General features: G+C 43.2%; 1 protein-coding gene across 6 annotated transcripts in view; it reads left to right on the top strand.

The window, feature by feature from the left end:
- The first annotated feature begins 8,638 nt into the window (after positions 1–8,638).
- LOC121547298 (pleckstrin homology domain-containing family A member 1) overlaps positions 8,639–23,344 on the top strand; it is a 35,183-nt gene continuing 20,477 nt past the window's right edge. For 5 of the 6 annotated variants that reach the window (XM_041858482.2, XM_041858485.2, XM_041858484.2 and 2 more), the window contains exons 1-2: positions 8,639–8,740; positions 22,652–22,824. In XM_041858482.2, coding sequence (XP_041714416.1) covers positions 22,684–22,824 — 141 coding nt within the window. In that variant the 5' untranslated portion in view covers positions 8,639–8,740; positions 22,652–22,683. The remainder of the gene's footprint in view (positions 8,741–22,651; positions 22,825–23,344) is intronic. The other variant, XM_041858483.2, reaches the window with a different exon arrangement.

Here is a 23,344-nt window from a genome sequence, read left to right as displayed (position 1 = left end):
GTGAAAAGCTTGAAGTTCCTCAGCGTACACATCACTGACAATCTGAAATTGTTCACCCATACAGACAGTGTGGTGAAGAAAGCGCAACAGTGCCTCTTCAACCTCAGGCTGAAAAATTTTGTCTTGGACCATAAGACCTTATAAACATTTACAGATGCACCATTGAGAGCATGCTGTCGGGCTGTATCACCGCCAGGTACAGCAACTGCACCGTCCACAATTGCAGGGCTCTCCAGAGGGTGGTGTGGTCGGCCCAACGAATCACAGGAAAGCCAAGAAGACCATCAAGGACCTCAGCTCCTTGAGCCATGGCCTGTTCACCCCGCTACCATCCAGAAGGCGAGGTCAGTACAGGTGCTTCAAAGCTGGGACCGAGAGACTTAAAAACAGCTTCTATCTCAAGGCCAACACAAGCCGGCCCCCGCCCAGTACCCTGCCCTGAACTTTAGTCACTGTCACTAGACGGCTACCACCTGGTTACTCTACCATGCACCTTAGAGGCTGCTGCCATATGTACAGTGAGGGAAAAAAGTATTTGATCCCCTGCTGATTTTGTAAGTTTGCCCACTGACAAAGAACTGATCAATCTATAATTTTAATGGTAGGTTTATTTGAACAGTGAGAGCCAGAATAGCAACAAAAAAATCCAGAAAAACGCATGTTAAAAATGTTATAAATTGATTTGCATTTTAATGAGGGAAATAAGCATTTGACCCCCTCTCAATCAGAAACATTTCTGGCTCCCAGGTGTCTTTTATACAGGTAACGAGCTGAGATTAGGAGCACACTCTTAAAGGGAGTGCTCCTAATCTCAGCTTGTTACCTGTATAAAAGACACCTGTCCACAGAAGCAATCAATCAATCAATCAGATTCCAAACTCTCCACCATGGCCAAGACCAAAGAGCTCTCCAAGGATGTCAGGGACAAGATTGTAGACCTACACAAGGCTGGAATGGGCTACAAGACCATCGCCAAGCAGCTTGGTGAGAAGGTGACAACAGTTGGTGCGATTATTCGCAAATGGAAGAAACACAAAAGAACTGTCAATCTCCCTCGGCCTGGGGCTCCATGCAAGATCTCACCTCGTGGAGTTGCAATGATCATGAGAACGGTGAGGAATCAGCCCAGAACTACACGGGAGGATCTTGTCAATGATCTCAAGGCAGCTGGGTCCATAGTCACCAAGAAAACAATTGGAAACACACTACGCCGTGAATCTCTGAAATCCTGCAGCGCCCGCAAGGTCCCACTGCTCAACAAAGCACATATACATGCCCGTCTGAAGTTTGCCAATGAACATCTGAATGATTCAGAGGAGAACTGGGTGAAAGTTTTGTGGTCAGATGAGACCAAAATGGAGCTCTTTGGCATCAACTCAACTCGCCGTGTTTGGAGGAGGAGGAGGAATGCTTCATATGACCCCAAGAACACCATCCCCACCGTCAAACATAGAGGTGGAAACATTATGCTTTGGGGGTGTTTTTCTGCTAAGGGGACAGGACAACTTCACCGCATCAAAGGGACGATGGACGGGGCCATGTACCGTCAAATCTTCGGTGAGCACCTCCTTCCCTCAGCCAGGGTATTGAAAATGGGTAGTGGATGGGTATTCCAGCATGACAATGACCCAATACACACGGCCAAGGCAACAAAGGAGTGGCTCAAGAAGAAGCACATTAAGGTCCTAGATTGGCCTAGCCAGTCTCCAGACCTTAATCCCATAGAAAATCTGTGGAGGGAGCTGAAGTTTCGAGTTGCCAAACGTCAGCCTCGAAACCTTAATGACTTGGAGAAGATCTGCAAAGAGGAGTGGGACAAAATCCCTCCTGAGATGTGTGCAAACCTGGTGGCCAACTACAAGAAATGTCTGACCTCTGTGATTGCCAACAAGGGTTTTGCCACCAAGTACTAAGTCATGTTTTGCAGAGGGGTCAAATACTTATTTCCTTCATTAAAATGCAAATCAATGTATAACATTTTTGACATTCGTTTTTCTGAATTTTTTTGTTGTTATTCTGTCTCTCACTGTTCAAATAAACCTACCATTAAAATTATAGACTGATCATTTCTTTGTCTGTGGGCAAACGTACAAAATCAGCAGGGGATCAAATACTTTTTTCCCTCACTGTACATAGTCATGGAACACTGGTCACTTTAAATAATGTTTACATACTGTTTTACATTTTCTTTTACATTTAAGTCATTTATCAGACGCTCTTATCCAGAGCGACTTACAAATTGGTGCATTCAATTTAGGATAGCCAGTGGGACAACCACCGTTTTTTTAATGGATGGGGTAGAAGGATTACTGTTATACTATTCCAGGTATTCCTTAAAGAGGTAGGGTTTCAAGTGTCTCCGGAAGGTGGTCAGTGACTCCGCTGTCCTGGTGTCGTGGGGGAGCTTGTTCCACCATTGGAGAGTAGCCAGAGCAGCGAATAGCTTTGACTGGGCTGAGCGGGAACTGTGCATCCGTAGAGGTAGGGGGGCTAGCATGCCAGAGGTGGATGAACGTAGTGCCCTCGTTTGGGTGTAGGGTCTGATCAGAGCCTGAAGGTAAGGAGGTGCCGTTCCCCTCACAGCTCCGTAGGCAAGCACCATGGTTTTGTAGTAGATGCGAGTTTCAACTGGAAGCCAGTGGAGTGTGCGGAGGAGCGGGGTGACATGAGAGAACTTGGGAAGGTTGAACACCAGACGGGCTGCAGCATTCTGGATAAGTTGGAGGGGTTTAATGGCACAGACAGGGAGCCCAGCCAACAGCGAGTTGCAGTAATCCAGATGGGAAATGACAAGTGCCTGGATTAGGACCTGTTCCGCTTTCTGTGTAAGGTAGGGTCGTACTCTGCAAATGTTGTAGAGCATGAACCTGCAGGATGGGGTCACCGCTTTGATGTTAGTGGAGAACGACAGAGTTTTGTCTAGGGTCACGCCAAGGTTCTTTGCACTCTGGGAGGAGGACACAATGGAGTTGTCAACCGTGATGGCGAGATCATGGAGCGGGCAGTCCTTCCCCGGGAGGAAGAGCAGCTCCATCTTGCCGAGGTTCAGCTTGAGGTGGTGATCCGACATCCACACTGATATGTCTGCCAGACATGCAGAGATGCGATTCGTCACCTGGTTATCAGAAGGGTGAAAGGAGAAAATGAATTGTGTGTCGTCTGCGTAGCAATGATAGGAGAGACCATGTGAGGATATGACAGAGCCAAGTGACTTGGTGTATAGAGAGAATAGGAGAGGGCCTAGAACTGAGCCCTGGGGGACAACAGTGGTGAGAGCATGTGGTGCGGAGACAGATTCTCGCCACGCCACCTGGTAGGAGCGACCTGTCAGGTAGGACGCAATCCAAGAGTGAGCAGCGCCGGAGATGCCCAACTTGGAGAGGGTGGAGAGGAGGATCTGATGGTTCACAGTATCAAAGGCAGCAGATAGGTCTAGAAGGATAAGAGCAGAGGAGAGAGAGTTAGCTTTAGCAGAGCGGAGAGCCTCCGTGACACAGAGAAGAGCAGTCTCAGTTGAATGACCAGTCTTGAAACCTGACTGGTTTGGATCAAGAAGGTCATTCTGAGAGAGATAGCAGGAGAGTTGGATAGAGACGGCACGCTCAAGAGTTTTGGAGAGAAAAGAAAGAAGGGATACTGGTCTGTAGTTGTTGACATCGGAGGGATCGAGTGTAGGTTTTTTGGGGAGGGGTGCAACTCTCGCTCTCTTGAAGACGGAAGGGACATAGCCAGCAGTCAAGGATGAGTTGATGAGCGAGGTGAGGTAAGGGAGAAGGTCTCTGGAAATGGTCTGGAGAAGAGAGGAGGGGATAGGGTCAAGCGGGCAGGTTGTTGGGGGCCGGCCGTCACAATTCGCAAGATTTCATCTGCAGAGAGAGGGGAGAAAGAAGTCAAAGCATAGGGTAGGGCAGTGTGAGCAGGACCAGCGGTGTCATTTGACTTAATAAATGAGGATCGGATGTCGTCAACCTTTTCAAAATGGTTGACGAAGTCATCCACAGAGAGGGAGGAGGGAGGGGGAGGAGGAGGAGGATTCAGCAGGGAGGAGAAGGTGGCAAAGAGCTTCCTAGGGTTAGAGGCAGAGGCTTGAAATTTAGAGTCGTAGAAAGTGGCTTTAGCAGCAGAAACAGAGGAAGAAAATGTAGAGAGGAGGGAGTGAAAAGATGACAGGTCCGCAGGGAGTCTAGTTTTCCTCCATTTCCGCTCGGCTGCCCAGAGCCCTGTTCTGTGAGCTCGCAATGAGTCGTCAAGCCACGGAGCAGGAGGGGAGGACCGAGCCGTCCGGGAGGATAGGGGACATAGAGAGTCAAAAGATGCAGAAAGGGAGGAGAGGAGGGTTGAGGAGGCAGAATCAGGAGATCGGAGGGAGAAAGATTTAGCAGAGGGAAAAGATGATAGGATGGAAGAGGAGAGAGTAGCGGGAGAGAGAGTGCGAAGGTATACGGGTATGCGAGAACACATGATCAGACAAGGAAAGAGCAGTAGGAGTAGCAGTGTTTTCTGTGGTAATCCATGTTTCCATCAGCGCCAAGAAGTCTAGGGACTGGAGGGTAGCATAGGCTGAGATGAACTCTGCCTTGTTGGCCGCAGAACGGCAGTTCCAGAGGCTGCCGGAGACCTGGAACTCCACGTGGGTCGTGCGCGCAGGGACCACCAGATTAGAGTGGCAGTAGCCACGTGGTGTTAAGCGTTTGATGGCCTGTGCAGAGAGGAGAGAACAGGGATAGACAGACACATAGTTGACAGGCTACAATAATGCAAAAGAGATCGGAATAAAATTAACTAAACATCTGGGGAAGCGAGAGAGCGGGGCCTCCCTCACTTACGTTTCACTGAAACACTCAACTCTCCCAACTTCCACTTTAGAAATTATAATTGTTGTAAACTACAGCGGTTCAATGTTTTCTAGGAATAGACTAACTTTGTTTATTCAGCTAGCTAACTTGGTACAGTATTCTTCCGTGAAAACTGCCCAGGGCACTGTATCCTATGACGCCATAGCTAACTAGCATGCTAGCAATAACACACGGCTTAGCACCAATACTTGGTTACAACAAACTACCAATAGTGTGTTAACACACTAAACAGATCATTCATGTCCGTGTCTAGTTCCTTTCATAACGCATAAATAATTAAACGTTGGCTAGCTAGCACAAAGTCAGTCATGCTAGCTACACAAGTGTACTACACATCTCGAATGTTCAGAAAGTGAAGCTTTACTTTGCAAAACTCTCATTGATTAAATTATATTGTATTTAGTTGCTACAGTAATGCTAGCTGGTAGTGTTGGCTAGCTAGCAATGGCTGTGGTGTTGACTTTGTTTTACCCACTTCATATGAATATACTGTATTCTAGTCAAGGCCTATCCTATGTACAGTGGGGGGAAAAGTATTTAGTCAGCCACCAATTGTACAAGTTCTCCCACTTAAAAAGATGAGAGAGGCCTGTAATTTTCATCATAGGTACACGTCAACTATGACAGACAAATTGAGGAAAAAAAATCCAGAAAATCACATTGTAGGATTTTTAATGAATTTATTTGCAAATTATGGTGGAAAATAAGTATTTGGTCACCTACAAACAAGCAAGATTTCTGGCTCTCACAGACCTGTAACTCCCCTGTACTTATTGCTTTCTTTCCCCCCCTCCAACTCCACTATGCCAAGACCAAAGAGCTGCAACAAAAATTGTAGACCTGCACCAGGCTGGGAAGACTGAATCTGCAATAGGTAAGCAGCTTGGTTTTGAAGAAATCAACTGTGGGAGCAATTATTAGGAAATGGAAGACATACAAGACCACTGATAATATCCCTCGATCTGGGGCTCCACGCAAGATCTCACCCCGTGGGGTCAAAATGATCACAAGAACGGTGAGCAAAAATCCCAGAACCACACAGGGGGACCTAGTGAATGACCTGCAGAGAGCTGGGACCAAAGTAACAAAGCCTACCATCAGTAACACACTACGCCGCCAGGGACTCAAATCCTGCAGTGCCAGACGTGTCCCCCTGCTTAAGCCAGTACATGCCCAGGCCCGTCTGAAGTTTGCTAGAGTGCATTTGGATGATCCAGAAGAGGATTGGGAGAATATCATATGGTCAGATGAAACCAAAATAGAACTTTTTGGTAAAAACTCAACTCGTCGTGTTTGGAGGACAAAGAATGATGAGTTGCATCCAAAGAACACCATACCTACTGTGAAGCATGGGGGTGGAAACATCATGCTTTGGGGCTGTTTTTCTGCAAAGTGACCAGGACGACTGATCCGTGTAAAGGAAAGAATGAATGGGGCCATGTATCGTGAGATTTTGAGTGAAAACCTCCTTCCATCAGCAAGGGCATTGAAGATGAAACGTGGCTGGGTCTTTCAGCATGACAATGATCCCAAACACACCGCCCGGGCAACGAAGGAGTGGCTTCGTAAGAAGCATTTCAAGGTCCTGGAGTGGCCTAGCCAGTCTCCAGATCTCAACCTCATAGAAAATATTTGGAGGGGAGTTGAAAGTCCGTGTTGCCCAGCGACAGCCCCAAAACATCACTGCTCTAGAGGAGATCTGCATGGAGGAATGGGCCAGAATACCAGCAACAGTGTGTGAAAACCTTGTGAAGACTTACAGAAAACGTTTGACCTGTGTCATTGCCAACAAGGGGTATATAACAAAGTATTGAGAAACTTTTGTTATTGACCAAATACTTATTTTCCACCATAATTTGCAAATAAATTCATAAAAAATCCTACAATGTGATTTTCTGGATTTTTTTCCTCATTTTGTCTGTCATAGTTGACGTGTACCTATGATGAGAATTACAGGCCATTTCATCTTTTTAAGTGGGAGAACTTGCACAATTGGTGGCTGACTAAATACTTTTTTCCCCCACTGTAACCATTGCTGGACATATACTATTATTCAGATATACTACATATTCTATCCATATACTGTCCATATTGTCTATACACACATATATATACTCCGGACTCTGACATTGCTTGTCCTAATATTTCTTAATTCCATTTGTTTACTTTTTAGATTTGTGTTTATTGTTAGATATTACTGCACTGTTGGAGCTAGGAACACAAGCATTTCGCTACACCCACAATAACAGCCGCTAAATATGTGTATGCGACCAATACAATTTGATTAGATTTTATTTGAAGCATGCATCCTCTTTTACTGGGAGGCTATGTGAAATAGTTTTATATAAAAGTATTTGATAGGTTTGAATTCTGCTGGCAAAGGACCTTAGTGGCTTTTCAGAGAGCAGAATAGAAGGTTCTGAATGGAGTAGAATAGACGGAAACAAAATTAAATAGAATAGAAGGGAATATAATAGGCAAAAGTAAGATAGGTTTGAATGAATCTGTCCCATTATATGTTTGGAACATTTGAACTAAGGCTGGAAAATTGAATATGTGGCCTCATAAACGTTGGCCTTCTGCATAAAAATATGAATACTTGCCTACTCCTACCATAATCCTTTGCAGCACCAAAAAAAACGGTAAACTCCTCTCCACGCCCACACCTGCCCGCACTCCACCTATTCCTAAAGCGTTGGGATAGGTAGGAAATATACACCTGTGTGAAGCTAGCCACAATAAGGAATGAAAGTCCTCCATTGAAAGTGATTTTAAAATGATACATAGTGGAATCATGCCATATTTGGGCTAGATAATGTTAAACATTATGATAAATAAATGCATCAATTTAATAAAATATGCAATATGAATGTTCAATACATAGCACCCCAATGGTGGAACAAGCTCCCTCACGACGCCAGGACCGCGGAGTCACTCACCACCTTCTGGAGACACTTGAAACCCCACCTCTTTAAGGAATACCTGGGATAGGATAAAGTAATCCTTCTATTCCCCCTTACCCCACCCCCCAAAAATAAAAATAAAAATAAAATACAAATTGTAAAGTGGTTGTCCCACTGGCTATCATAAGGTGAATGCACCAATTTGTAAGTCGCTCTGGATAAGAGCGTCTGCTAAATGACGAAAATGTAAAAAAATGTAATAGTAGGTTGACTGGTGAGCTTAATGTGGCTAATTTCACACCGATTTCAAAGTCCAGCAATATGTGCTATGACACTAATATTTGTCAAAACCCTTTACAGTTGTGTTCTGTGGGTGTCACCGAGTAGGCTGATACCCAATTTCATAGGTGCACAATCTCTAGTTTAGGCTGTACAGTCCAATATGTATGTTCAAGACACACAATAGGCTGTGGTGGGCTGATTCCCCACAGTTAAAGTTTCCTAATAAGAGCTAAGATGCTAACATTTGTGTAAACTCTACATAGTTGTGTTATGTGGGTGTCACCGAGTAGGCTGATAACCCAATCCATGGGTGCAACATCCATTGGTTAGGCTCTACAGTGCATATAAGCATGGCCCAATACAATTCTGAAGTCTAATACATCCACAGTGCTATTTTTTTGTTGTTGGTCAAATTAACTAGTTGTCTTTTGTTTAATTTATATAACAACATTCCGACCTTGTTTAGTATTATCTAATGCAAATATGGCATGATTCCACTATTTGTATCCGTTTGAATCACTTTCAATGGGGTCTTTTATTTTGAAGGCGAACTGCAAATTCCACTATTGTTGTTTATCCTTATTGTGGCTAGCTTCACACACATGAAATATACGTGGTGGGAGATGGGCTGAAACTCCTTTCGGTTCATCCAAAAAGAACTCTCAAGCTGCCTATAGCATTCCGAAATAACAGAAATATGTAAGTATTCCGAAATGTTCTTTATTGTGTGAGAATTCGATGTTAGGATACAACGTAGCTTCGCATGAATACGTAGAGCGCTAGGGACATTGAACGCACCCTGAATGTAAATATAGCCTACATAGCCAATTTTACAGTAGCCGACTAAAGTCGATGTTACACTTTTTGATACTGTGTATCAGTACTTTGTTAGAATCAAAGTTACTTTCTATAATTTAATGTCGCGCATGATATTTAGGCCTATGTGTTTCTCGTCATATCAGGGAAGTATTATGGTTGTGTGGAAGGCTGAACTGTCCTCAATGTGTCACAGTCTGTTATTGTTGTTAATACAAACTGCTATGTAACAGTAGCCTATAAATCTTAACAAATTCAAAAACAACCCGCTCATGAAGCGTAGTTACGGTAGGCTACTTTATCTACTATGGGCAATTCCACGAGAACGGAACTATGCTGAGGCACAGATTTTTCACTTTAAAGTGTATGCCCCCCAAAAAACCATTGATTTCAAAGTTTAACAAATCATACAACTTTATGCACAAGCACTACGTTGAACAATTTACACAGACATTTTCACAAAGACACATTTACTTGAAGAACTGTGCAGATGCAAAGTTTGGGAACAGTATTATGGTATAAGCTCCCTCATTTTTTTTATGCGACCACGTTTTCCAAAAACGGTTAAATATCAGCTCAGAATTAAGATTCAAAGATGTCTGCAGAAAGAATGCGGTGTCAGCTATGACATGACACCTTGACTTTGAAAAAATCTATTTTGGTTATTGAACTACAGTCAGTGAAGTGCAGTTACACCCAGTAACGGAATTACATTATAGGTCCCCCTTTTTGTACTACACATAAATGCATAATTATGGATATGAACTTCATTCTCTACATGGTGATGCATCCTGAATAGGTACACAAAGGTATAAATATGCAATATCATCCTTTGCATATATGGGTATTATTCTACACATTGGCTATTATTCTAATGAGCTCCGCCACCAAACCAGACCAAATTTGGGTTGGTCAGTACCAGACCAAATCTGAACCAATCATAGACGTCTATGTTTCACAAGTTTAGACATCATGGTAGAGCACAGCACAGTAGAGTACAGTACAGCACATCACAGTAGAGTTCAGTACATTATACTGTACTCTAGTGTACTAAACTGTACTGAACTATACTCTACTTGTCTTTACTGTACTATACTGTGCGTCACTGTGCTGTCCAAGAATGCGCAATCGTGAGGGATATAGAGAGCAGCTGTTGCTTTGCGGGGTATCTCTACCTGAAAATACAGTACATTTATAAAGTGATTTGATAGTTGGTATTCAGCAGTCATAAAAGTATGCCTTATTTACTTTGAAGAACTACAAAATAGTGAATTTGTCAGACAGCATAGGCAGCAGCTCTATAGAGATGAGATGATGACTTGGAATGAAATAATAAAGTCATCAAATAATACAAATGTAATATACACAACTGAAATATATTTGTAAAGTAATGTGAATAAATTATGGTTAATAAGTGATAAGCAGTAATGGGCAGCAGTCATGACCATCATGGGACTTTTATTAATTGTTTTATTCTGTGTTATAGCATTCAACCAAAATAATTGAATCCGAAATTAAAAACAACTTGATTATTTTTTTATAATCGAGCCAAAACCAAACTGACCTCAAAAAGCACTAATCGCTCAGCAGTACAGGGTAATCAAATTAAGATCCTATGTCTGCACATGTGTCATTCTACAGAAGTGGTGTAAATTGGTGGTAAAAAAAAAAGTGAATTCGTATCCTATTTTTCCCAAACTTTCAGCGCACATGTCTTCCAACATATCTCAGGTAGACACACCTGTACAATATATACTACTGGCACACTTTATTTGTATTGTATATTTGAAATATTTACCTGAATTCTTTAACACCACTACATTTGTCACTACATAAACATAGTGAAAAAGTTTCAATAAAGGGAGAACCCTGCACAGTAGTGATCATTTTTATTAACCTTCTATTACAAATTCATTTTAGAAATTGTATTTGCATACCAAATTAACAAAATAGTAAATACATTATTTTTAACCTGATTTTCAAAACCTTTAAATTGAATTTAGAGATATTATCTATTGTTCTCTGTCAAATGTTGATTGTTGATCTGAAACATAAATGATTGAATTACTTATGCATCTAATTAATTATGTTGTTAGATGTTTAAATTATCACTTTACCTATATTTGGCAAAAATAACAGGTGTTTCGGTCTGAACTGTCAATCATAGAGAAATGAAGGACTCTAGATGGATACAACTAATTTTAGTATAGACATTGCCATTGAGGGCTTCCGCCATTTAAAATGTGTCAACTGGGTGGGGATTACTATGGGTTGGGACTGATCAGCCAATGATAAGAGAGCATTGTCTTCTTCAAATTGGGTTGCTTATGGTTTGTAAACCAAAGACTAACGTAAAATCCAGGAGCCAACACCAAGATCTATACCAGGACATTGGTCCCAAGATCCAGACCCAGTGAGTTGAGACCATGACAAGTTAAAGACTGAGTTGATGTAGTCCATTGGCCTAGATCAACAGTCCATTGGCCCTGTCTTCAATTGTAACAAACTCAAGTAGAGTAAACTTGAGTACTGTACAGTAGAGAACAGTAGTGTCGGGTAGAGTACTGTACAGTAGAGCAGAGTACAGTACAGCACAGTAGAGTACATTACAGCAGTGGTTCTCAACTGGTTTGCACCGGTACCCAAATTGAACCAGGTTGTCTCAGTCGCCACCCAATATTCGCCCAAAAAAATGCTATCTGGAAAAATATTTTTTATGCTACAGTGAGGGAAAAAAGTATTTGATCCCCTGCTGATTTTGTACGTTTGGCCACTGACAAAGAAATGATCAGTCTATAATTTTAATGGTAGGTTTATTTGAACAGTGAGAGACAGAATAACAACAAAAAAATCCAGAAAAACGCATGTCAAAAATGTTATAAATTGATTTGCATTTTAATAAGGGAAATAAGTATTTGACCCCCTCTCAATCAGAAAGATTTCTGGCTCCCAGGTGTTCCAAACTCTCCACCATGGCCAAGACCAAAGAGCTCTCAAAGGATGTCAGGGACAAGATTGTAGACCTACACAAGGCTGGAAAGGGCTACAAGACCATCGCCAAGCAGCTTGGTGAGAAGGTGACAACAGTTGCTGCGATTATTCGCAAATGGAAGAAACACAAAATAACTGTTAATCTCCCTCTGCCTGGGGTTCCATGCAAGATCTCACCTTGTGGAGTTGCAATGATCATGACAATGGTGAGAAATCAGCCCAGAACTACACAGGAGGATCTTGTCAATGATCTCAAGGCAGCTGGGACCATAGTCACCAAGAAAACAATTGGTAACACTACGCCGTGAAGGACTGAAATCCTGCAGCGCCCGCAAGGTCCCCCTGCTCAAGAAAGCACATATACAGGGCCGTCTGAAGTTTGCCAATGAACATCTGAACGATTCAGAGGAGAACTGGGTGAAATTGTTGTGGTCAGATGAGACCAAAATCGAGCTCTTTGGCATCAACTCAACTCGCCGTGTTTGGAGGAGGAGGAATGCTGCCTATGACCCCAAGAACACCATCCCCACCGTCAAACATGGAGGTGGAAACATTATGCTTTGGGGGTGTTTTTCTGCTAAGGGGACAGGACAACTTCCCCGCATCAAAGGGACGATGGACGGGGCCATGTACCATCAAATCTTGGGTGAGAACCTCCTTCCCTCAGCCAGGGCATTGAAAATGGGTCGTAGATGGGTATTCCAGCATGACAATGACCCAAAAGGCAAAAAAGGAATGGCTCAAGAAGAAGTACATTAAGGTGCTGGAGTGGCCTAGCCAGTCTCCAGACCTTAATCCCATAGAAAATATGTGGAGGGAGCTGAAGTTTCGAGTTGCCAAACGTCAGCCTCGAAACCTTAATGACTTGGAGAAGATCTGCAAAGAGGAGTGGGACAAAATCCCTCCTGAGATGTGTGCAAACCTGGTGGTCAACTACAAGAAACGTCTGACCTCTGTGATTGCCAACAAGGGTTTTGCCACCAAGTACTAAGTCATGTTTTGCAGAGGGGTCAAATACTTATTACCCTCATTAAAATGCAAATCAATTTATAACATTTTTGACATGCGATTTTCTGGATTTTTTTAGTTGTTATTCTGTCTCTCCCTGTTCAAATAAAGCTACAATTAAAATTATAGACTGATCATGTCTTTGACAGTGGGCAAATGTACAAAATCAGCAGGGGATCAAATATTTTTTCCCTCACTGTATATTGATAGTAAGTGTGACAATTATATGACAAGGGAACAACATTCCCACCTTTTTCATTGTCAATAATTACATTTTGCCCATATTCTTGATTTAAGAATATTAATAAGCTTACTGGTTTGAGACCACAAGATCAACTAGATCTGCTAAATAGTGCTAATAGCTCTATATTGAAAATACTGGGATTAAATAAAAATTGTTCAGGGATTAAATTATTTAAAAAGTTATGTTAATTATAATTTCTAAACACTTTCTACCTGGTTTTAGTAATTTCAGTTCAGACTGGAGTATTCTTTCATGAACATTTCTTTTTTATTATCATTATTATTTTTTAGACACCCGCTACCCATTCAAATCCTATTCAAAAATGTGGGTTGCGACCGACCAGGTGAGAATTGCAGCATTACAGTACAGTACATTATAGACGTCTCTGTTTTGGCCAAACAGATGTCAATATTTGGGCTCTTGGATGGTTTGAGCCCCTCTGCTGGGTATGCATATCAATAGTCTACACTTTTTCCTGAAGTGTGCACTTGTCCACTACCCACATGGTGGTCCTCTGTAGCTCAGTTGGTAGAGCATGGCATATGCAACTTGCTGTCACAGACGCCATAATGGCACAGATACAAAGATGAGACCTATATATATTTCTATGTTGTCTATTGTTTCAATTTTGACCGTTCCGGGTTTGGACTATTTTGATTTATTTTGGACTTGAAAGAAAATCCCCATAGCTAACATATGGCTGGCTATCTTTAATTTGGACAGCAAACATATATTTAAGCAATTCTACACCTTTTTTTGCCAGGGCTAATGCCATGTTCTTATGCTATCTGAGTGACTCAAACATTATTAGAAAATCAATGCTGGCCAATACCTTTTTTTAAATTTTAGATTCTCCCTGAGTGTCTAGTTTTTATTTTGGTTGTTGTTAGTTCTCAAAGATGATCTTAGAAATATATAGCTCCATTATCTTTTCTACTTACTTTATATTTGGTTATAGTCGTTTGAGTTTACACTGAAAACGTTTTACCATCCCAATAATTTTTTAAATAATATATTCTGGAATGGCGGCAAAGATTTAGCAGTGGCGTCCCGCCGTTGCTAAATTAATATAGGGGACACACTGATAGTAACAATAGTAATAATAGAACAACTCAAGATGTTCTATTGAAGGTTCATTTAAAAAAACAAAAATCAGTAATTGCTTTATTTTCAAACATAAAGTTTGGGATTCAGAGTTTTGGACAGCCACCTCTCAATAAAAATAGCTGTATAAACAATACATTTGTACTACATTAATTTAATAATTTGTTTCTTATTGCCTTGGATTAAATTAGAGCATATCATGATGTGAATAAATGTCCTAAGTTTGGAGACTTAACTGTTTAAAAAAATATATTTTTTGGGGTTGGGACTGCAATTTGCAGCACTTCTGTAGGATCACCCATTTTGGGAGTAGGTTGCTATTTGGGACGTAGACCAAGTGTGCTGTGCTGCTATGTCTGATGGAAATAGTGATGCATACTTCAGCCGAGGCAATACTCCCACAACTCCACTGTAACAAGGTTGAGGCTGTGCCCTTCAACCACAAGACAGCTGTTTGAATACAAGCCAGCACAAGTGGGCAATGCTATAACATAGTAGTCACACCACTGTTATGGTTTGGGGTTTTATAGGGAAATAGGTGTCATACATTTGAAAGATCATCTCATCATTCTGAAGACAAATGAGAGACATTAAAGTTGCTAGGCCTGAAGAAAGTGAAAAAACAAACACACATTCATACAATGTGTGTAATCAACCATGACAAGGAGGATATTTGCACCTGTGCCTATGTTTGTGTGTAGCCAGCCTATATCATTCTGAAACAGATGAACATCTCTACCATTGTATGGAGCTGAACACAATGGAACCATGTCATTTCCATCCTTTTTATATAGGCCTACATAGCACACTGGCTGAGAACACCTACGCTAGAGGTAATTCAAACTTTCCAAATGTAGCATTAGGTCTTCATATACAGTCAACTATGCAGATGATTGTATTCAGTGAAGTGACAGGAAATGGAAATAACACATTGAAGTATTACAATGTAAATGTACTTTTATTCCGTCTGTCTGCATATTTCAAGACATGGCATATGAGGGTGCAGTCAGATACCCGATGTGTTGGACGATACTTTTCGATACAATCATCTTGAATTTTTTTGGGACTTAACTGTAAATCAACCAATCCTCCATCGTTAACACAACGGGAAGGTCAAATGCTTTATTATCTAAATGTTGAAAATGTGTGGGCGACGGAGAGAAACTGATGGTGCAGTTTGAGGCCATGTGGTGGAGAGTGATACGGGCTCTGGAGATGGATGTGGATGTTTGTATGCATCTGTATTGTTATCATTTGGATGTGTATATTTTGTATTGTAAAAAATAAATCATGAATAAAATATTTTACAAAAATAAGGAAATAACACATTGTGAATGTGAATCAGTGGTGTGCGCGGGTGGTTGATGTGGCCAAAACCAATAAAGGTCAATCGTCTAGAAAACCCCCCCACATGTTTAATATAATAATATTAGCTATAATAGGCCTAACCATGTTTTTACACCAATCAATGCAACAATTTCTTCTTACTTCATACCTGTACGTTGCTCATTTGTTTGCCCAAAAAACACACAATGACTGTTTGAATAACTGAAAACCCCAAACCACACCTTTTATTGCACTGTTATATATGTCCCATATACTGTCCCCTATCAGTGACAAGCGAAAGTAAGTATGTAACACTGTAGGAGGGTGTGTGTTGATAGGTATTGGCTACAGAGCGATTGAGATTAGGACCTTGTGCACTCTGCGCTCGCAGTGGAAACAAGGACATGAGTCAAAGTTGTGTGTGGGGGCGTGTGTGGTCGACTATAAAAAAGGTCTAACATCAACTCGGCCGCATTCAGGTTCTCTCTTTTCTTTTTCTTTCTTTTTCTCTCTCTGTTTTCTGGTCCTAAAAATAATACCAAAAGCCCAATTCCCTGGAGGGTGTGTGTTCAGGCAACCATGAGATTTGGGAGGCTAGGACTAAGTCACAGCTGTACACATACTGAGAGAGATAGATAGAGGGAAAGACTCAGAAGAGAAGAGGAAACTGCAAAGAGGAGAGAGAGTAAGTAGGGATGGAGAGGGAGGGAGCTATTCTGAGGTCCTGGAACTTTGGCCCCAGGAGGGACCCTGCTCTGCTCTGTATCGCCCTGGACACAGGAGGTCTGCAGCCAGGTGGCTAGGTGGTCTTGCTTTTGTTCCAGCGCAGTACTAACACCTGATTCAGTTTGTCCACTTATTATGGTCTTCAGTTTAGATAGTTAATTTAAGTCTTCAATTGTCTTCAATTTTGACAATTTAAAACAGTGTGTTAGAGCTGGGCAGGAACAAAAGCCTGCACACACTGCATCACTCCAGGCCACCCCTGCTCTATGGCATATCACTGTCCAATGCAGCAGCAAGAGGCAGGGCCATGTCATATGTTTGTTGATAAAGAAGTTGATATTGAGTGATGTCATGGTTCAGGAATGTCTTGTCTTTCCACAGCTGGTGTTTCAGCTAACACAGGTAGCATACAGTGTTGGTTTTCAATTGACGTTTTCGACTTCTTTGGAAGCTGGTATAAAAAAAACGGCGGTGTATCTTTCTTGCTCTCTCTCGCTCTCCACCCCCTCTCTTTCTCCCCATCTCTCATTTTCTCTGGTTGGTACGCAAACACTGTTTATCTTCCTTGTGTGACCCCATTACATATATTTTTGTTGCATTCCAAGCACACTGTAATTAGGTTGAATGACTGAAAGCACTTCAACTTTTTACACTAGGCCTACAGTACACAAGTTACAGTGAGGGAAAAAAGTATTTGATCCCCTGCTGATTTTGTACGTTTGCCCACTGACAAAGACATGATCAGTCTATAATTTTAATGGTAGGTTTATTTGAACAGTGAGAGACAGAATAACAACAACAAAATCCAGAAAAACGCATGTCAAAAATTTTATAAATTGATTTGCATTTTAATGAAGGAAATAAGTATTTGACCCCTCTGCAAAACATGACTTAGTACTTGGTGGCAAAACCCTTGTTGGCAATCACAGAGGTCAGACGTTTCTTGTAGTTGGCCACCAGGTTTGCACACATCTCAGGAGGGATTTTGTCCCACTCCTCTTTGCAGATCTTCTCCAAGTCATTAAGGTTTCGAGGCTGACGTTTGGCAACTCGAACCTTCAGCTCCCTCCACAGATTTTCTATGGGATTAAGGTCTGGAGACTGGCTAGGCCACTCCAGGACCTTAATGTGCTTCTTCTTGAGCCACTCCTTTGTTGCCTTGGCCGTGTGTTTTGGGTCATTGTCATGCTGGAACACCCATCCACGACCCATTTTCAATGCCCTGGCTGAGGGAAGGAGGTTCTCACCCAAGATTTGACGGTACATGGCCCTGTCCATCGTCCCTTTGATGCGGTAAAGTTGTCCTGTCCCCTTAGCAGAAAAACACCCCCAAAGCATAATGTTTCCACCTCCATGTTTGACGGTGGTGATGGTGTTCTTGGGGTCATAGGCAGCATTCCTCCTCCTCCAAACACGGCGAGTTGAGTTGATGCCAAAGAGCTCGATTTTGGTCTCATCTGACCACAGCACTTTCACCCAGTTCTCCTCTTAATCATTCAGATGTTCATTGGCAAACTTCAGACGGCCCTGTATATGTGCTTTCTTGAGCAGGGGGACCTTGCGGGCGCTGCAGGAGTTCAGTCCTTCACGGCGTAGTGTGTTACCAATTGTTTTCTTGGTGACTATGGTCCCAGCTGCCTTGAGATCATTTCCAAGATCCTCCCGTGTAGTTCTGGGCTGATTTCTCACCGTTCTCATGATCATTGCAACTCCACGAGGTAAGATCTTGCATGGAGCCCCAGGCCGAGGGAGATTGACAGTTATTTTGTGTTTCTTCCATTTGCGAATAATCGCAGCAACTGTTGTCACCTTCTCACCAAGCTGCTTGGCGATGTTCTTGTAGCCCATTCCAGCCTTGTGTAGGTCTACAATCTTGTCCCTGACATCCTTGGAGAGCTCTTTGGTCTTGGCCATGGTGGAGAGTTTGGAATCTGATTGATTGATTGCTTCTGTGAACAGGTGTCTTTTATACAGGTAACAAGCTGAGATTAGGAGCACTCCCTTTAAGAGTGTGCTCCTAATCTCAGCTCGTTACCTGTATAAAAGTCACCTGGGAGCCAGAAATCTTTCTGATTGAGAGGAGGTCAAATACTTATTTCCCTCATTAAAATGCAAATCAATTTATAGAATTTTTGACATGCGTTTTTCTGGATTTTTTTGTGGTTATTCTGTCTCTCACTGTTCAAATAAACCTACCATTACAATGATAGACTGATCATTTCTTTGTCAGTGGGCAAACGTACAAAATCAGCAGGGGATCAAATACTTTTTTCCCTCACTGTAGATATGAAAAAAGCACCCAGTCTAATAGCTTAGTGCAGGACTCGTCCAGGCAGAGGGTACATTCGAAATGGCCCTCTATTCTCTATAGTACTCTCCTTTTGACCACAGCCCTTGGTTAAAAGTAGTGCACCATCTAGAGAATCGGGTGCCATTTCAGAGTGCATCCTGAGTGTATGGCCCAGGGAATGCAGTGAATGATCCATTAACACCAGAGCTTTAATGGATATGTGCTGTTAGCATTCAGGCCCATAGCCAGAGAGCCTGTCAAGGAGCATCAGTGTGTCACAAGTGAAAATTGTTACGGAAATCAGCCATGTTTACATACTGGGGATGAAAATAACATAATTTTGGCTGTAATGATCGACCAAATTAGAAGCATTAGCGCATCACACTGTTGATATAGCAACGGACGCTAACAGCTTGAATCCCATTGTGGTGGACATATTTTGGCAAGTGGACACTATTTGGCATGACAGGCCCATGGAATGTTTTTATGGTTTCACATATCTGTCCACAACGCCTCAGACGACCTGTCTTCTCGACACGCTAACCTCAGAGGAGTGTCTGGGAGATGAGAATGACTGAGCGCTCCTCTTATATCTTACTACACATGCCTCTGCTTCCTCACCACAATGCACACACACAGTCACACACACACATGCACTGAGCTTTTCCTTCATTAGCTTCACCTGTGTGTGCAGGACACTGCTGCTATACAGACCTGTGTTTCAAGTTTTAGTGTCACGTGAACAAGTACAGTGAAATGCCTTTCTTGCAAGCTTTAAAACCAACAATGCATTAATCAATATCAATGTAGTACTAAAAATAACAAAAGGTAGATCAAAAACACACGAGAAAAATAAATAAGAACACGATAAAGTAAGTGAGCATACTATATACAGGGTCAGTTGCAGTACCATATTTACAATGCAAGGATAATGGAGTGATAGAGGTTGATATGTGTAGGGGTAAGGTGACTAGGCATCAGGATATAGGATAAACAGAGTAACAGCAGCGTATATGATGATTGTGAGTGTGTGTAGAGTCAGTATAAATGTGTGCGCATGTTATGTGTATGTGAGCAAATTGTGTGTGGGCGTGTCAGTGTGCGTGAGTTTGTAGTGTCATGTGAGTGTGCAAATACAAGGGTCAACTCAAATAGTCTGTGTATCCATTTTATAAGCTATTTAGCAGTCTTATGGCTTGGGGATAGAAACTGTTCAGGAGCCTGTTGGTGTCAGACTTGATGCACTGTACCGCTTGCTGTGCGAAAGCAGAGAGAACAGTCTATGGCTTGGGTGGCTGGAATCTTTAACGATTTTCCGGGCCTTCCTTTCACACCGCCTGATATAGAGGTCCTGGATGGCAGGGAGCTCAGCCCCAGTGATGTACTGGGCTGTCTGCACCCTCTGTAGCGCCATGACATCTAGGGCGGTTGCCATACCAAGCAGTGATGCAGCCATTCAAGATGCTCTCTATGGTGCAACTGTACAACTTTTTGAGGATTTGAGGGCCCATGCCAAACTTGTTCAACCTCCTGATGGGGAAGAGGCGCTGTCGCGCCTTCTTCATGACTGTGCACGTGTGTGGACCTTTTTAAGTCCTTAGTGATTTGGAGACCAAGGAACTTGAAGCCCTGTCGATGTAGGCGGTCTCATCGGAGTCGTGCGTGGCCACGCAGTCGTGGGTGAACAGGGAGTACAGGAGGGGACTAAGCACACACCCCTGTGGGGCCTCCGTGTTGAGGGTCGGCGTGGCGAAGGTGATGTTGCCTACCCTGGGGTCGGCCTGTCAGGAAGTCCAGGATCCAGTTGCAGAGGGAGGTGTTCAGTCCCAGGGTCTTAAGCTTGGTGACGAGCTTGGAGAGGACAATGGTGTTTAACACTGAGCTATAGTCAATGAACAGCAGTCTCACAGAGGTATTCCTCTTATTTAGGTGGGTGAGGGCAGTGTGGAGTGCAATTGAGATTGCGTCGTCTATGGATCTGTTGGGGTGGTATGCAAATTGGAGTGGGTCTTGGGTGTCTAGGATTATGGATTTGATGTGTGTCATAACCAGTCTTTCAAAGCACTTCATGATTAGATATGTGAGTGCAAGAGAGCGGTAGTCATTGTGGCATGAGGCCTTAGAGTTCTTGGGAACAGGGATGATGATGGTCAGTTTAAGACGTGGGGATTATAGACTAGGACAAGGAGCGGTTGAAAATTACTGTGAATATGCCTGCCAGCTGTTCTGTGCATGCTCTGAGAACGCGCCCTGAAATGCCCTGCGGCCTGTGTGTGTGTGTGTGTGTGTGTGTTGGGATCTCCAGGGCACCTGGCCAGGCTAAGTATGTTAATCCCAGTGTGCTTACTTATCCAGCAGTGCTGTTCCTGTGTATCATCCTGAACCCCTGAGCCACAACCTTAACGCTGTGTGGTAGTTATTCCCACTGGGCCAGAGGTCACTTCACTACCTAGCCGCCCCTCTGAACACCAAACGCTCCCCCAACGCTTCAGGCTCAACTTCAATGTTCCCCAATGACCCTGATTGACGGGGGAGGGCGACATGGGAAACTGGCCTTGGAGAGATCCCATAGTCTGGGGGCATGCCATCCAGCCAGCTGAGCCTCGCACTGGAGCGGAGCGGCCTGTTTGTAAATAGTCCCATGCCTCAGCCACGCTCTCACTTCCTCCCCCTGGACAGACCCAGGCGGCAGGAAATGTGGACCGTTGGTCTGTGTGCCGGCGTTGGTGTGTGCATGCGTGCATGGCCGGGCCTAGCTTTCAGCACCATTACCTCAACACCACATACAGGAGCTGGGGCTTCAGGGGCCTGGGCCCTTTGATGTCTGAAGGCTTTAGATAGTTGAAGATGCAATCCTGGATCTTAAGCGCTTACAAATCCGTAACTTATTGTACGAATTTGAATTGCATTTTTTAAAATATACTGTACATATTTTTGCAGGAGGTGACATAGCATACAAAATGGATGACATAGTAAACAATTGTGCACAATTTTCTGGGACCTGTTTTGGCTCGTGAGCACTACTTTCAGAACTACTGGCTGAAATTATACAAAATCTCTGGAGCATCACTTTAAGCTATAAAGGGCCACATTGGCACACAACACTACTGGGACAGCATATACTCTACCCCACCTGTATGGCCTCAATACAGCACGCTCACCATGGTCGTGTTCATGGGCACGCTACATGTTAAAATGTTTTGCAACTAAAATGAGCGTGTCTTATTGGACAGTTCCAGGTAGTCCATCCCTGTTTGGTCTGTTGTCTTCCATTTGGTGCCTAATGAACACGACCCTGGTCTGAACAGCCTCTGGTATTTTCAGTGTCATTTTAAAACCAATGCATTGATAGGGAACCCAATCTTCAACATACCGTTGAGAACATCAGCAGATGCACTTTTTGAATCTTTATACAGTGCGACAAAGACTATGCAGGGAAAAATCGTGCCGTAGTTAGTTCGACTAACCTATTGGGGAAAGTAGAGAAGGTCACTGAATGTTACCACAGTAACATTTAGATGACCTGTTTTTCCTGCGCTTCTTGTATAATTTATGGAAAGAAACACTTTGTTTTCAGAGAGATTATAAAGAGAGTTGGGCTTGTGTTGAACTCATCAGTGTCATGACATTTAAAGGGGCAATCTGGGATTCAAGGGGCTACAGGTGAGTGGGAGTGTAAGCAGCATAAGCCTTCCAGCTCTCTCTGTAGCCAGCATTGAAATGTTGACTTATGGCATTATAAACCCTCCCTAAGCCCCTTGTGAAATCTGCCCGCTTGTATTCATATCAGGGATAAGGCGTGCCTCTCTGTCATTGGTGAGGGAGGGAGTGAGGGAAGGGAGTGTTGACTGTGACTGTCCCATAAAGAGTATGAATGGTGTAGTAGCCGTGTACCGTTGACCACAGCTGTAGACTAGACTAACTTATCGCTTCTTTGGCTGCTTAGTTGAAAGACCGATTCTGACTCCTGCTTGCTTTCTCTCCCTCTCTTCTATCTCTCTTTCACTTCCTCTCTCTTTCTCTCTATCACCCCCCCCCCCCACTCCTCTTACTCTCTTCCTCTCATCTATCTCTCTCTCTCGCCTCCTCATCATCCCCTCCTTAGCAGCAGTGGAATGAGCAGACTGAGGCGGGGAGATGCCTTACGTGGATCGGCAGAACCGGATCTGTGGCTTCCTGGACATCGAGGAGAATGAGAACAGCGGCAAGTTCCTCCGACGCTATTTCATCCTGGACACCAGGGAGGGTAGCCTGGTGTGGTACATGGACAACCCACAGGTAGGGCAGCAGGGGAGTACACACACACACAGAAGCAGACAGATGCAGACACATGCACACAGAACAGACACACACACACACACCCTGGGAGGTGTAGTTCTTGACTACATACATTTCGCAGCGGTTATCATGAGTTGGGCTATGATGCTCTCACTACCCTCAACAGTCATCATTCTATAATGTCTGTGTGCTTAACACATGCATTTAGGCTGATGTCATTACTTGAATGGGCAGCAGCTGAAACGGACTCATGTACTTACTGTATGCACTGTAGTAGGACAGTAGCAGTAGGATGGATTGAATAGCTGCTTGTGTTTGGACTGACCTAATCTCATAAAGTGTTGGACTGGATTGATCTGTCTGGTCTGGCCAGACCACTCTGAGCCATCAAGAAGAAATGTGTGTGTCATCCGCTGGGGAGATGATGTTACGTCTGGGATAACCGAGTCCAGTTACAGGTCTGCCCAGCCGTCCGTTGGTCCATTCGTCCGTCTACCATCTCTTGTGATGTGTGTAGGTC

The sequence above is a fragment of the Coregonus clupeaformis genome, chromosome 31 (assembly GCF_020615455.1).
Source record: "Coregonus clupeaformis isolate EN_2021a chromosome 31, ASM2061545v1, whole genome shotgun sequence".
Lineage (NCBI taxonomy): Eukaryota > Metazoa > Chordata > Actinopteri > Salmoniformes > Salmonidae > Coregonus > Coregonus clupeaformis.
The sequence above is the reverse complement of the archived record's forward strand: the minus strand, read 5'-3'. Positions and strand labels throughout refer to the sequence as shown.